The sequence below is a fragment of the Gekko japonicus genome, unplaced genomic scaffold (assembly GCF_001447785.1).
Source record: "Gekko japonicus isolate JY-2015 unplaced genomic scaffold, Gekko_japonicus_V1.1 scaffold1907, whole genome shotgun sequence".
NCBI classification, from domain to species: Eukaryota; Metazoa; Chordata; class Lepidosauria; order Squamata; family Gekkonidae; genus Gekko; species Gekko japonicus.
In genome coordinates this window covers 64819-78581 of record NW_015177071.1, presented here as the reverse complement: position 1 = coordinate 78581, position 13763 = coordinate 64819, and the positions used below count along the sequence as shown (strand labels likewise).

The following is a 13763-nucleotide window of genomic DNA, read 5'->3' as shown; positions in this document are numbered from 1 at the left end:
GCCCAACAGGAGATGGATTGGCTCAGTCAAGGAAGCCACGGCCCTCAGTTTGCAAGACCCGAGCAAGGCTGTTAACAATAGTACCTTTTGGAGTCACCATGCGTCAGAAGTGACTTGATGGCACTTGACACACTCACACAGCCTAAATAGGCTGGCTAGTTGCATTGTTGCCTTATCTTTCTGGTGCTACTGAGAAAGTCTGTTGAAATAACATAAGTAAACTGAAGATGAGACAGGCTTCTTGCATTCTGTTGTCTTACAGGCAAACCGAAATGTACTCTGAGGAAGCCTGGATTTATGAATCCAGGTGAAGATAGCGAGAGGCCTATGCTCCCGCAAAGCAGGGGGAGCCATGGCGTCATTAGACCTAGTATGAGTGGCACACCATACCCTCTGTCCCCAGCACTGAGGAGCTCTGAACCAAGAGAAGTCTTAATACAAGGACACATGACGGTGATGAACAGGTTAGAGTTTGGTTAAGAAATTTGCTGAGTATAAAGTGGTTGACGTTGCACTCTACAGTTGCAGCTGGGGAGGAAGCTGCCCTCTGGTTGCATGAAGAATGTGCTGAATACAGATCTCAGTGAGAAGCTAAAATACTTTTAAACCCAGGTGGGCAGCCGTGTTGGTCTGAAGCAGCAGAACAAAGCTGAGTCCAGTGGCACCTCGAAGACCAACAAAGTTTTATTCTGGGTATAAGCTTTCGTGTCCATGCACACGAAGAAGCATCTGAAGAAGCATGCATGCACACAAAAGCTTATACCTTGACTAAAATTTCGTTGGTTTTAAAAGTACGACTGGACTCATACTTTTAAACTGTTTGGGCAATGAACGCATCTTTTCCTTTTTGGCTTCCATTTTTGTTTTTGTACGTTTTAGCAGGCGATGTATCGAGATATATTTTCTGTCTTCTGTTTCATGGGTTGAATCCTACAGTTAATGAGAGAACCCTGTCCCATCTCTGCAGTGTTATTACTGCAGTGTAAAAGATGATGAAAGGGAAGGAATGTATAAATAGGGGGGGAAATACTTCTGTGCCTAAAAATGATGAAATAGTTCTAGTTCATAAAGTCCACAGCAAAATCCAAAACCCACGCAATCCCTTTGATTTAAGATCTGATTTCTCAGAATTCTTTCAAGCTATGCTTTTAAGGCCTCTTGACTCAAATCCTAGATAGAAAGCTCTACTGATTCCGTTGGGTATAGAGTGTGGGTAGTATAAAGTTATACCCTAAAGAAGAAGCAAACACAAAATAGCAGGATGATGTCTCACTGAAAAAAATAAAAAACAGCTGGTTATTGTATTTTCAGTTGGATTGTTGTCCGTGTTCTGTTGTGTTGTTGTTCAGCCGTTACAAAAGGGTATTGTGTGCAATTTATAGTTGAAGTCTTCTTTCAGAAAGCAGTTGAACAAGATGCTTAATTGAGAGTTTTCAGGGTGGTTTTTTTCCATTTAAAAAGTGCATCGTCAGGGAACTGATAGCTGGTGGGGGATGGTTGATAGAATCATCTCTCTTTTTGGCAGTGCTTGTAAATAGAAGTCAAGTTTATTCTGTTAGCTCACAGCCATAGCAGACATCATTAAGAAAAACAGTGCAGCATAGCATAAAACAATCACAATACATATTAGAACCCTTAAAATATCTATTAAAATCTAAAAGCATAATATATAATTAACAAACACGAATCGACCACACTGGCATCAGAGGGTTTTGACCGCATCTTTATAACGAAGGCAGCAAATTTTGCCTTTTGTAACGTGACCCATTTATTTCAGTCTGCGAGTAATATTACAGGTTTGGACCAATGTGATCATCCGGGATGTCTTGTAAAAATGTTCCCGGGGTATTGTTCACAATCCATTGCAAATCTTGAGCACCAAAAAAACCCACATGGGCCAAGTCCTTGACTGATCTCTGGTCACAAGAGCAGACTCACTCATTATATGAGATATTGTTGTAACGACCTCTTAACATTGCTAATGGTAAGATATCCAGTCATGCCTTAGTAAAGGCCTTCTTGTGCTCAAATTTAGTAGATCAGTAAAATAAGCTGGAGGATTTATTGGAAGGGAGGCTGCTCTCGAGGTGCCTAATAGCGCATCATCAACTTGAGCACTTATATCCAACAGCCTTTGTTTTATTAACTGTTTGTCTGCAAAAACCCTTGCCTTAGATATTCTTCTGAGAAACCAAGTTTGGCTACTGCGTTTAATACGTGACTTCTCCATGAGTTAAATTTCATCTAGTCATAAGCCACGATTAAAAAATTTGGAAGTGGGCAGAAAAGGATTTTCAGCCAAAATTAATGACAACTTTGAGGTCTAGAGTTGATATTGGAGCCAAGGACAACTCCGGTCGAACTATAGCTAATGCTGTTGAATTTGGGACTGCTAATAACATTAGGGTTATTAGGTTTATTCTGAATAACTTGAAGTGGGTACAAATTTCCAAATCCCCAGATTGGTGCTCTGTATAATAACTAGGAAAGTACCTTTGTTTTGTAAATTTCACACACACACTAATCGGCTTCCTCTTGTTCTATAAAATCTGAGGATACCGAACATGACCTTTTCGAAATTCTGCTTTGCATGTTCAATTTGCACTGACCAAAACCCAGAATTATGGAAGATTAACCGTAGATATTTGAAAGAGATCACCTGCTCTAGTAGGACCCCATCCATTGTCCAGTTGTGGAGATGGGTCCTTCTACTAAAGAACATGATCCTTGTTTTGTCGTAATTTACATGTAATAAATCATTTCTACAGTAAAGGATAAACTGTTTCAGCAACCTTCTGAGGCCAGCTTGTGTATGGGATATAACAAAATTATCATCAGCGTAAAGAAGTATTGAAATGGGTGTCTTACCGAGCCTAAGTGGGAAAAATTGTGCTCCTGAAAGATAGTCAACAATATCATTTATATAAAGATTGAAAATCAGAGGGTACAACCCTGGTGCACTCCTTTTGAAGCTGCAACAGGAGTAGACAACTGGCCGTGAATTACCTAGTCTATCCTTAAGAGTTGTATTGGTATAAAGTCCTTTAATATGTTCTGGTAACCTATCCTCAATATTCAAAGTACTCGGTTTACCCCAAAGGCACTCCCTTGGGATAGAATTGAAAGCTGCTTTAAGATCAATGAATGCAACATATAGTTGTCTAGATAGTCCATTCACGTATTTGTTAATAAAGTATTGTAATAGGAGGCAGTGATCTAAGACTGACTGTCCCCCAGATCCTGTTGGATTACTCCTATTTTACATAGACATCACCTTCCTATGGAACCTTGGGTGATAACCTTATTGGCTAGCAGATGAGGACCCTGAAACAACTCGTTTGGTGGCAAAATATCTATCAATAGTGCTATTTTTAAAGTGGCTTTGAAATGCTGTAGGTAAAGTTTTAAAACCAATTTCCATAATATCATGGGATTTTATAGAAATTTGGGAAATTTATAAAATGTTTATTAATATTGTTTATGAGTATGTTAGTTTTTATTGTAAAAATGTTTGGTCTAAATTATGTTGTGATTGTATGTAATGTGTTTTATAGTAGCTGTTTGTACGCTTGGCTTAAGACCTCTGGTCAGTGAAGCTAATAAATGAAAGGAAAGGAAGATTGAATGTCCTGGCCTACATGCAGTTTGCTCTGGAACCAGCAAATCTCTTTCAGACATCCACGCCTCTAGTTTTAATAAGAGGCGCCTTGCATGAGGTTTTCCTATAATGTCAAGTAAGCTTTATTGGCCTATAGTTAGCTGGATCTCTTCGTTTCCACTTCTTATAGACGGATATAACAATAGAGAAAGTCCATTCCTGAGGGAATTTACCCATTCTATCGATATGGGTGAACAAATTAGCTGGAACTGGTGCCCACCAATCCTGAAAAGCATTAAGCATATCAGGGGGAAATATGATTTCCCCCCAGGAGCCTGGTTGTTGCTAATTGCAGATACTAAAGATTTTATTTCACGGGGGGTAACTGCAGGCCAATCGGGTGCTAAGCTTTGTGAGTTTATCATGATGGTTCCAACTGTATCAGGCTCCAGCTTACTTGTAAATAGCTATAGAAATTCACAGCCAGGTGACAAAGCCTTGCCAAGTCTCCTTTTGCGTGTCTGTTCCCATTACTGCCAGTGAAAGAGCTAGTAAAATGTACTTGCAAAGCTGAGCGTAGATAGGCTTCTTGGATGTCTATAATCTGTTTTACAGTACCATTTTCTCTCAAATAATTCGGCCACACGATCAGAATGAAAACAGAGGAGAGTTTGATGTTGCAGCCTCCGCCCCCCCCCCCCCCCCGGCCCTTCAACTGATCTCCAGGTTGGCAAGCTCAGCTGCTGCACCATCACTTTTCTTCCTGTATTGTTTGTTGCTGTACTGGGTCATCAAATCATGATTCAGATAATGGCCTCACTGGCCCATCACTGTGGTTAGCCTAAGCCTCTCGGAATAGCTCCGATTGCCTTGATAATCCCCCCTGTTGTGCATCTGTGGCTTGTTGTAATTGAGCATTGACTTGAAGTAGCAGAGGATGCCACCAGGGGAAAACAGCATGCCGAACAATGCGTTAGCACTTTCCTGGGAAATACAGTTTTTAAAAGTGGGGGAGCCGTCATGGGAGAATACATCGTTGTGTGGCATTGTGTGGAATAGTTAGATCTATTAAAAAGAGCGAAACACACACATTTGGATTTGGTATGAGAATGAGTGCAGGCATAATGACATTGGAGAGGGATGCTGAATAGGTACCTAATGTCACACAACTAGAAAGACTGAAGGGTGACTTGTCTTTTCTTGGCCAATGTTCCCAGATGTCTGTCTTCCATTTTCCACAGTTTGGCCTCAACTGTCAGTTCATCTAGCAGAATGACTTATTAGAATGGACTCTCCCCATTTTAGATGGGGGCGGGGGGGAGAATGACTTTTTAATGTTCTCACACAAAATTATTCACGTACATTGAAAATAAGCACACCAGAGACAGTACAGTCTCATTGTGCCTCCTTTTTGCTTCCATGGATTTATTTACGCAAGGCAACATTTAAAAATGGTATTCCCCCATCTGTATGCAGTCTGAAGCACTTAAGTCCGCTGTACCATCTCATTCTGCCACATGTATAGATGAAGCTATTGGAACTGAAAGGCAGTATGAACGAAACTGTGTACAAAATAATTCACCAAAAATCTTCAGAAAGGTAGCATTTATACAATAGGAATGTTTTATCGTCTCAAGATATCTAATCCAGAATCACAGTAGAAATATCCGTACAAAATAAGGCTGAATGAATAAACAGCTGTAACATCAATCTTCAGTGTTCACCCAGGAAACACGAGAAAAATGATTCCAGTCAAAGGTTCCAGTAGTTCCCTTTCACGCGACGGCTAGCTGCGGCTTATCATGTTCCGCCCAGAAGCTTCTTCAAAAAGTGGAACCTTATGATCACTTGCTTCCAGATCCACGCTTAAACAATATTGCTGTATGCTGCTTGCTGTATGCCAATTTCTGAATATTGTTTAAGCCTGGATCTGGAAACAAGTGATCATAAGGTTCCACTTTTTGAAGAAGCTTCTGGGCGGAACATGATAAGCCGCAGCTAGCCGTCGCGTGAAAGGGAACTACCCCCCCCCCTCCCTGAGTGATTAAGGGTTGGCTGTATTGGCTACTTTTAAAAAAACCAGTAAATTGAAATATGCAAAATAGAGCCATCTAGTGGTGAGTTTGTATGGCGAACTCCCCATTCACAGCCACCTTTACTACAGCAGGACAGTCAATTTGTTAAAGTTGGCTATAAAAATTGTAAAATGTTCGCTTAAATTTTGTAATGAAATACAGTCTCTGGAAGGTAAAAATATTGGGCACAGCCAAACACTTCATTCTGGCTTAAACATCTCCCAGGGAAGTAACCTTGTGGATAATAAGCCAATCAAAATTGATTGGAATTTATTCTCACCTTATTTTTTATCTATTTATTTACTTGATTTGATTTTTCGGTTGTCACTCACCCAAAGAGTCTTGTGGCAACTTAACATTAAAACCAATAAGGAAAAAACATAAAACAAATATAAAATATTAACAATGTAAAAATATGTGGCTATCACCATACCACCATTAAAACAGCCCAAACTCATGGTCACCCTCCAAAGACCAGTCTAAACAATTCAGCTTTGCATTCTCTGTGGAAACTAAACCAAGTCTGGCAGGACACGGGTGTCACCTGAGAGTGCATTCCACAGGGTAGGGGCCACAACTGATAAGGCCCTTCCCCTGGTGATAGCTAACTGAGCCATCCTGGGGCCAGGCACCTACAAGAGGCCCCTAGATGATGACCAAATGGAGCACGGGGTTGTAACGGGAGAGGTGGTCCCATAGGTATGAGGGTCCCAGACTGTTAAGGGCTTTGACCGTGAAGTGGATCCAGAGACTAATTGGTAGCTATTGCAGTGGCCACAGATTTGAATAATATAAGCTGACCATGATGTTCCAGTCACCAACCTGGCAGCTGCATTCTAGACCACCTGCAGTCTCTGAAGCGTTTTCAAGGGTAGCCCTACATAAAGCAAATTGCAGTAGTCCAGTCGGGAGGTGACCGTTGCATGGATCAATGTGGCAAGGTCCTACCTTGCTAGCTTTTGTCATTGCTTCTGCTGTGAGGGCATATATAAAAAGGAAGACTGTGACTGAAGCGAGGCTCTTTGATTTTTGCATCAAAGACCTGCACCACTGTAACTGTTCTGTGTGTGATAAATATCGTTATGCCAAATCAACATAGGGTTTGAAAGAGAAAGGAGATGCAGCAATCAGCATACCTCACTGTTCTGGCTTGTAGAACTCATGAGTCTTTGATGTTCCTGTGTCACATTTTCCTGTGGAGTAAAAAGTCCCCTTGCATCATAGACTGTTTGCCTGTAAGTTTGACATGAACATAGAAGGCTTCAGCACAGACAGTCACTACTGCGGGGATTCCCAGTTTCTTTGAGCCCGCAGGCACCTTTGAGATTTTGACCCAATGTTGCTGCCAGAGGAGGGAGCAATACCATAAAATGTCAGAGAGTGATATGCATCCTTCTGATAGTAACTCTTCAACATTTCAGGCAGAAGCTCTGTTTAACTGGACGCCTTTTTAAATGAATGTATTGTTTAAAAATGTGTCTTGCATATGCACAGCTTACCTTTAGTCACTCAGTGAAGATCCTTGTGCCGTAATGAAATCTTCTGCCAGAGCAACTTAAAAAAAAAATGCACTGCCAGTCAACTCTCCAGCCGCCCACCCGAAGCCCTACCTCATCCATTTTCTGAAAATACTGGGTGGGCATCAGGAAATGTGTCAGCAGACGCCATAGCACCCGTTGGGGATCCCTGCTCTACTGGCTTCATCTTGAACGTAGCTGGCTGGTACCTCAGAGTGAAAGTCAGATGACAGGAGTTCATTGCATCTCTTCCTTCCTTTCTTTTTCTCTTTGTTTGAAGACCTGAAAAAAGACTAGTCCTTCCGCCGCAATTTCAGAAGGAGCTTCAGGTGCATCTGTCAAGAAACCTGTGTGACTTGAACGGTATGTTGCACTGTCAGAGCCTCACACGCACTTCTCAGCAACAGTCACGTAAGGTCTGAACAGTCGAGTGGTGCTCTGGTTTGTATAAACACCTGAGTAGCAGAAAAATTAATCCTTTAATTTGCCCACTGAATATTTTCATTGGCGTTTTTTTTAACATAACTTATTTTCAAGAAGAAGTTGCTGGGCTTGAGGATTCTGGTAAGAACCTGCAGAGATTGCAGGAAAGGGAAGAAGTTGGGAGCTACAGGTTGCCAGTGTCAGAACAACAGTGTAACCGCATCATAGGCTGAGTTCAGAATGCATTTCTGATAGTAAATTGGGATATAAGAACATAAGAGAAGCCAGTGTTGGATCAGGCCAATGGCCCATCTAGTCCAACACTCTGTCACACAGTGGCCAGAAATACCAGGTGCCATCAGGAGGTCCATCAGTGGGGCCAGGACACTAGAAGCCCTCCCACTGTTGACCCCCTCAAGCACCAAGAATACAGAGCATTACTTGCCCCAGAGTTCCTATCTATACCTTGTGGCTAATAGCCACTGATGGACCTCTGCTCCATATGTTTATCCAGTTCCCTCTTGAAGCCGTCCATGCTTGTAGCCGCCACCACCTCCTGTGGCAGTGAATTCCGTGTGTTAATCACTCTTTGGGTGAAGAAGTACTTCCTTTTATCTGTTCTAACCCAACTGCTCAGCAATTTCATGGAGTGCCCACGAGTTCTTGTATTGTATATGTGCAGGCCTGGCTTCTTGCTGAGCTGGTGCATTCCCCACCCTAGATTCTAAGCCTGTGTTAAAATCTGGTTTGTGAGGAGCAAGATAGTTCTAGTGAACCTGAAAGTCTGTACATAACGGATGCTTGGAATTAGTATCTAAATGGGATTATTTGCACAAGGAAAGAGAGAGAGAGAGGCGTGTGCACTATCCCGGCTTGCAGACAAAGCCTGACTTTAATTCTGGTTAAAAGCAATGTCTGAATGCAGCCTTAAAATGCATGCTTTCTTTCTTTGCAGTAAATACAAACGCAAACGAAATAAGGCGAGTAATACAGGCTGTTCCTGCTTGTCCAAGTATCAACATAATTGAGATTCAGAAAAGAATTAAAGAAATATTGAACAGATTCAGCAGTGGCGTATGGCTATCGAAGATACCGCATCTGTACAGAGAGCTGTATAAGGAGGACTTCAATCCAGCCTTGCTGCCCCAGTTAGAATACTGGCCTCACGTTTGTGTAGTAGGTATCAACTCTTTTTTTTACAGATACCTGTGTAACAAATGTTGCTGCGTAACCCAGGGTAGCAGCAGGTTAAAATCTATAGCAGGGCATTTTTCATCTTGCTTGTATTTATGTGCACTGCTTAAAAATGGTAGAGTCTGTCTTCCGTTTACCAATTCCTGATTAGAAATGCAGACCTCACAGCTGGCACAGCAAAGGTGGGATCAGTAAATTGTTATGGTTTTGGACAGTTGTTGCAAATTTGGCATTTGTGCTAAATGTTTACATCCTGACCTCGGCAGAAGCATCGGTGGAATGTATTTAAATAGTTTTGTTTCCCTTAGTCATAATCACGGGGGGTGTACACTGGCAAAATCACCATTTTAATTACTTACTGGAAATCTGGAAAGAGCATTATCATGTTCATTAAATATCAAGAGTGGTGTTAATGAAACCATTGGGGGTAGACCTGGCCTCTGTTCTTCAGCAGTCAAGTTGTGCCACTAAAAATAAGGGCCATTGCCCCTCAGACCAGCTGTGGAGAGCGAGAATCTTCCTGAGACGATTCTGAATATTTCCAGGATAGGGAGAAAAATATTGGAATTGGGGAAATAATGGGAAAGGCTTTCACAATATTGGATATTGCCAGTTGGATCCAAGATAGAAAATATTGGACATTGTATCAAGTCAGCCGCATCCAATTGCACGCCAGTATTGTAATCATAATGTAATTGTTGCTTGTGTTGGGTGGGGTTTGTTCATAAAAACACAGGCAACTTGCCACAATAAGAAGAGCCCTGCTGGATCAGACTAAGTTGTCCACCTAGTCCAGCATCCTGTCTCTCTGACACTGGCCAACCGGTTCCTCTGGAGGATGAACAACAGGGCAATGAGGTTGAGACCTTCTCCTGATGTTGCTTCCTGGCTCTGGGATTCAGAGGTATAGTCCCTCTGAACATGGAGGTTCCCCTCAGTCACCATGGCTAGTAGCCACTGATAGACTTATCTTCCACGAATCTGTCTAATCCCCTGTTAAAGCTGTTGACGTCTGTGGCCATCACTACATCCTCTGGCAGCGAATTCCACATTTTAATCACTATCTGTCCTAAATAAATGATCTTGAATAACACTTCCAAGCGTGCTTAAGTTTGTAGCCTGGGTATCCTTGTTATTTTCAATCATACCTGATCACTGTACTCAAATATATACTAGCGTGAAAAGCATCAAGCTGATGATGGGAGGAAATGGAGACCACTGTTTGAAGGGAGTAAATGGCTTTTAAAAAACCCCACGAGAGTCTGCGGTCGAGTGTGTGATACCAGTGTAGACTTGCTGACCTTTCTTAATAGTCCCCATGAGGTTGATACTTCTGTACTGAATCCAGAAATCTATAACTAGAAGGTAGTAGAATAACTCTGACCTGGATAGCCCAGGCTAGCCCAGTCTCATCAGATCTCAGAAGCTAAGGAGGGTTGGCCCTGGTTAGTATTTGGAGGGGAGGCCACCAAGGCAATACCAGGGTCGCAACACAGAGGCAGGCAACGGCTAAACTACCTCTATTAGTCTCTTGCCTTGAAAAACCTACAGAGTCACTGTGAGCCAGCTGTGACTTGACGGTACTTTCCACCCCCACCATTAGAGTAAAATGTGCAAACTAAGCTATTTTGCATGAATCTGTTTTGTTTTTGTTTGCAAGGGTCGGAGTCGCTTCGCACAGCGTGGTGGTTGTGTGCACAGTCTTAAAGAAACTCTCAGGAAAGTGGAATGGGTGGGAGTGAAATGACCCCACCACATGTGCTGCTTTGGGTGATTCGAAGCGAATCTTAGGTTCAAACAACGGCAGGTTCCTGTATCCGACTGTTCGTCATTCTCCCTCCTCTTCTCCCCAAGGCACAGGTGGTGTGGTCTGGAGGCCAGAGGAATGTCCTTCTCTTTCCCGCACCTAAAACACCTCTTCCAGCAAAGGGTATCTCAAGCCAGGAAGGAAAGTCTCAGTCCTTGTTAATCGAAGCGCCTGCGCACAACAAGGGTGCCGCCGTGTCCCACGGGGACTTCAAGCAAAAAATTGCAGCCATTCTGTTAAACTATTCTAGCGGTCTTTGGGCTAACGCGCTCCCAAAGGTGTATGAAGACACCTACAAAGCAACGTTTCCCCAAGACGTCCTGAGCCATCTTGACTCCCTGTCAGATGTCTGCAGTATAGACTATGTCTCCGGCAACCCTAAAAAGGCAATCCTCTATGCAAAATCAAAACAGAGCGCCGAGAATCCGAATGTGACTGGCAAAAGCCATGTACACGAAGACCTGAAGCGAATGGCGGAGCAAGAGGCTTCTGCGATAGCCCAGGAAGCCCAAGAGGAGAGTTTGGAAAATATAACCGTGCCACCTTTAATTGTCCCATCAGAAACATCAGCGTCAGTGTTGGTAGTGGAACTGGACAATACAAATGAAGTTGTCATCAGGTAAGTTAACAGTTGCAGCTTCCCCTAATGTCTCTGTAGTGTGTAGTTCTTTAGAATTCACGTGCTGCTACTGCCAGTGACCCTGACTGTAAAGCTTAAGTAGATAGTGAGCCCATCTCTTGAATTATAGCTTTGCATACTTTGGTCGCAACTCTTTCTTCTCTTGCTCCCAGGAATAAGTTCCTCCACAAGCCCACTCTGTTGGAACATATCCACCATGCCCTCCATTGTGGGTGGGATCCAGAGTTCCAGTTCTAACACGCCCTGTGGGATTTTGTATTCCCCACTGCTTTTAAAACGCCTGATATCTTGTCCTCACAATAGTGCTAGTTTGTGTATTCCAGCTCTTGATTTTTATCGTATACAGTTGGAGACTATTACTGTGCCCATTATTCAAAATCCTGTGGCTGAAGTTAATAGGCTGGATTTACTCTCTACTTTCTTAGTAGTGTGCTTTTGACAGGCTTTCCTCTCCTCAATTACATTTAATTGACTTTCGGGTTACATCTAGTAACTTTATAGAAGATATTTTTTTCCCTAGTTAGGTTTGGGGTAGACACTGAATTTGAAACCTCATCATGGGGATTACGTAGATTCATGGAGGATGTCTATCAATGGCTACTAGCCATGGTGACTGAGGGAACTTCCACATTCAGAGGCATTGAGCCTCTGAATCCCAGAGCCAGGAGGCAAAATCAGGGGAAAGCCTTGGCCTCTATGCCCTATAGATGGCTGTCAAGGGGAACTGGTTGGCCACTGTGTGAAACAGGATGCTGGACTAGATGGACCATTGGTCTGATCCAGCAGAGCTGCTCTTATGTCTGATCTACAAGAGGAGGTGTGAAGGCCCACAATTTTTTTTTTGAGGGCTTTGTTCAGTTTTTGGAAAATTAAGGAAATTTGGAGGAGCTCTGGAAAAAATCATGTACAGTATGTAAGACAGGATTTAATTCTGTTTTACATAATGTTTTTGCTGTACATTGCCTACAGCACTAGAAAATACTTTGTATATATATTGTAGGCACAATATATTTTCAAGGGTATGTTGTTGCAGTGCGAATAATTTTGGCAACAGCAGTAAAGCTGCTCCTTGATCGGGATAGCCCAGGCTAGCCTGATCTCATGGCTTCAGAATTTCCCAGAACTTAACATCCCTGGATCCAAGAGAACATGGACCACCTTGAAATGGGTGTAGCTAGCCAGCTATTTTATGAATAGCATGCTTGACCTCTACAAATAAACATCAAGAATTTTTTCAAGGGTGGTCCAAGTCCACAATGTAACCAAGGACATAGCTGGGTGGGGGTGGGGCTAAGCCCCCCTCAGATGTGCTTAGCCCTCCTTCCTGGTGGATGTCAGACTCTCCCCTTCCCTCTCCGCGAAGCGTACAGCTGCCGCCACTCCATGCCCTTCACTGCAGCGTTTCCCTCTCTTGCCTGGTTCCCTGGGAGTACAGAGAAAGCACGGGGGGGGGGGGCCTGAGCTAGCGCACAGCTGGCTCTGCCCTCAGCCCCAGCATGTGCAAAGGGCTTGGCTGCTGGTCGGGAGGGCAAGGTAAGAGTGGGCAGGAAAGGAGCGCCGTGGAGTTGCATTGGACCCACAGTGACCCCATTGCACTTTCAAGGCAAGAGCCCCCCCCATCCCAGACTTCATTGCTGCATTCACAAATGCTTTCTAAATTCAGTGCCAGGTAACTCACTTTTTAAAGGCTGCAATTGTTTTTATGATGCTTTTTTATGATGCTTGTGGCGGAACGGGCCCGCGTCAGCTGGCCAGCCCCGCTCTGCCCACCCCTCCTTTGCCTGACCTGGCACCTGAAGGGGCAGTTTTTTACCACTGCCTCCAGGTATTGCTGCCACCACTGTCCCTGTCTTGGGCTCTGGTTAGGCGGGACAGCCTCCTAACCTCCCTCTGATGTCGCTAGGAACCCACCTCGGGGCTTCCTGGCAATCTTTGGGGCTCCCCTGGAGAGTTGGCAACTGGCCATTTTGCCCTTGTTCTCAGGGAGTCCCCAACCCACTCCTAGCGTGTCCAAGCAGCTGGGGGAACTATGCGGTACAGAGGGACTTCTCAATGTCAACAGTAAAAGGATTTATTTTGGAACCACTCAACTATATACAGGCATATTAACAGTGAACTGAAGAATCAAAATAAAGGTGACAAAACCGCTCCATCTCTCCCTTCTCTACACATACCCTGTCTAGATGGTCTGCTGGGCAGGCACACGACTTGCTTTCACTGGAGAAGGTTAGATTAGCCCAACTCCCAGCATGGCCTCCGCCTCCTGCAGACCAGCCGACAGCCTGACTGGCTTTAGACTTCTGACAGACCGACCTCCATTCTGATAGACTGGCTTCCCTCCCAAAAGCTCCACTCTATCAAACAGGCCTTCCCGCCCAGGAAGTGGCTCTCCCTCTTGCAGCATTCTGGGGCAGATCTCCTCACAACCTTGATGGACTTCCTGTCCTCTCTAGGGAGCTGCCTTCAGACTACTGGTTGGAGGGGGGGAATGAGGAGGAGACTAGGCCAA

At 43.7% G+C, this 13763-nt stretch overlaps 1 protein-coding gene across 3 annotated transcripts in view; it reads left to right on the top strand.

The window, feature by feature from the left end:
* The window catches only part of TDRD7 (tudor domain containing 7), a 47038-nt gene that overhangs the window by 10345 nt on the left and 22930 nt on the right, over positions 1–13763 (top strand). For all 3 annotated transcript variants that reach the window (XM_015428226.1, XM_015428225.1, XM_015428224.1), the window contains exons 4-7: positions 263–464; positions 7471–7553; positions 8569–8789; positions 10662–11233. In XM_015428226.1, coding sequence (XP_015283712.1) covers positions 263–464; positions 7471–7553; positions 8569–8789; positions 10662–11233 — 1078 coding nt within the window. The remainder of the gene's footprint in view (positions 1–262; positions 465–7470; positions 7554–8568; positions 8790–10661; positions 11234–13763) is intronic.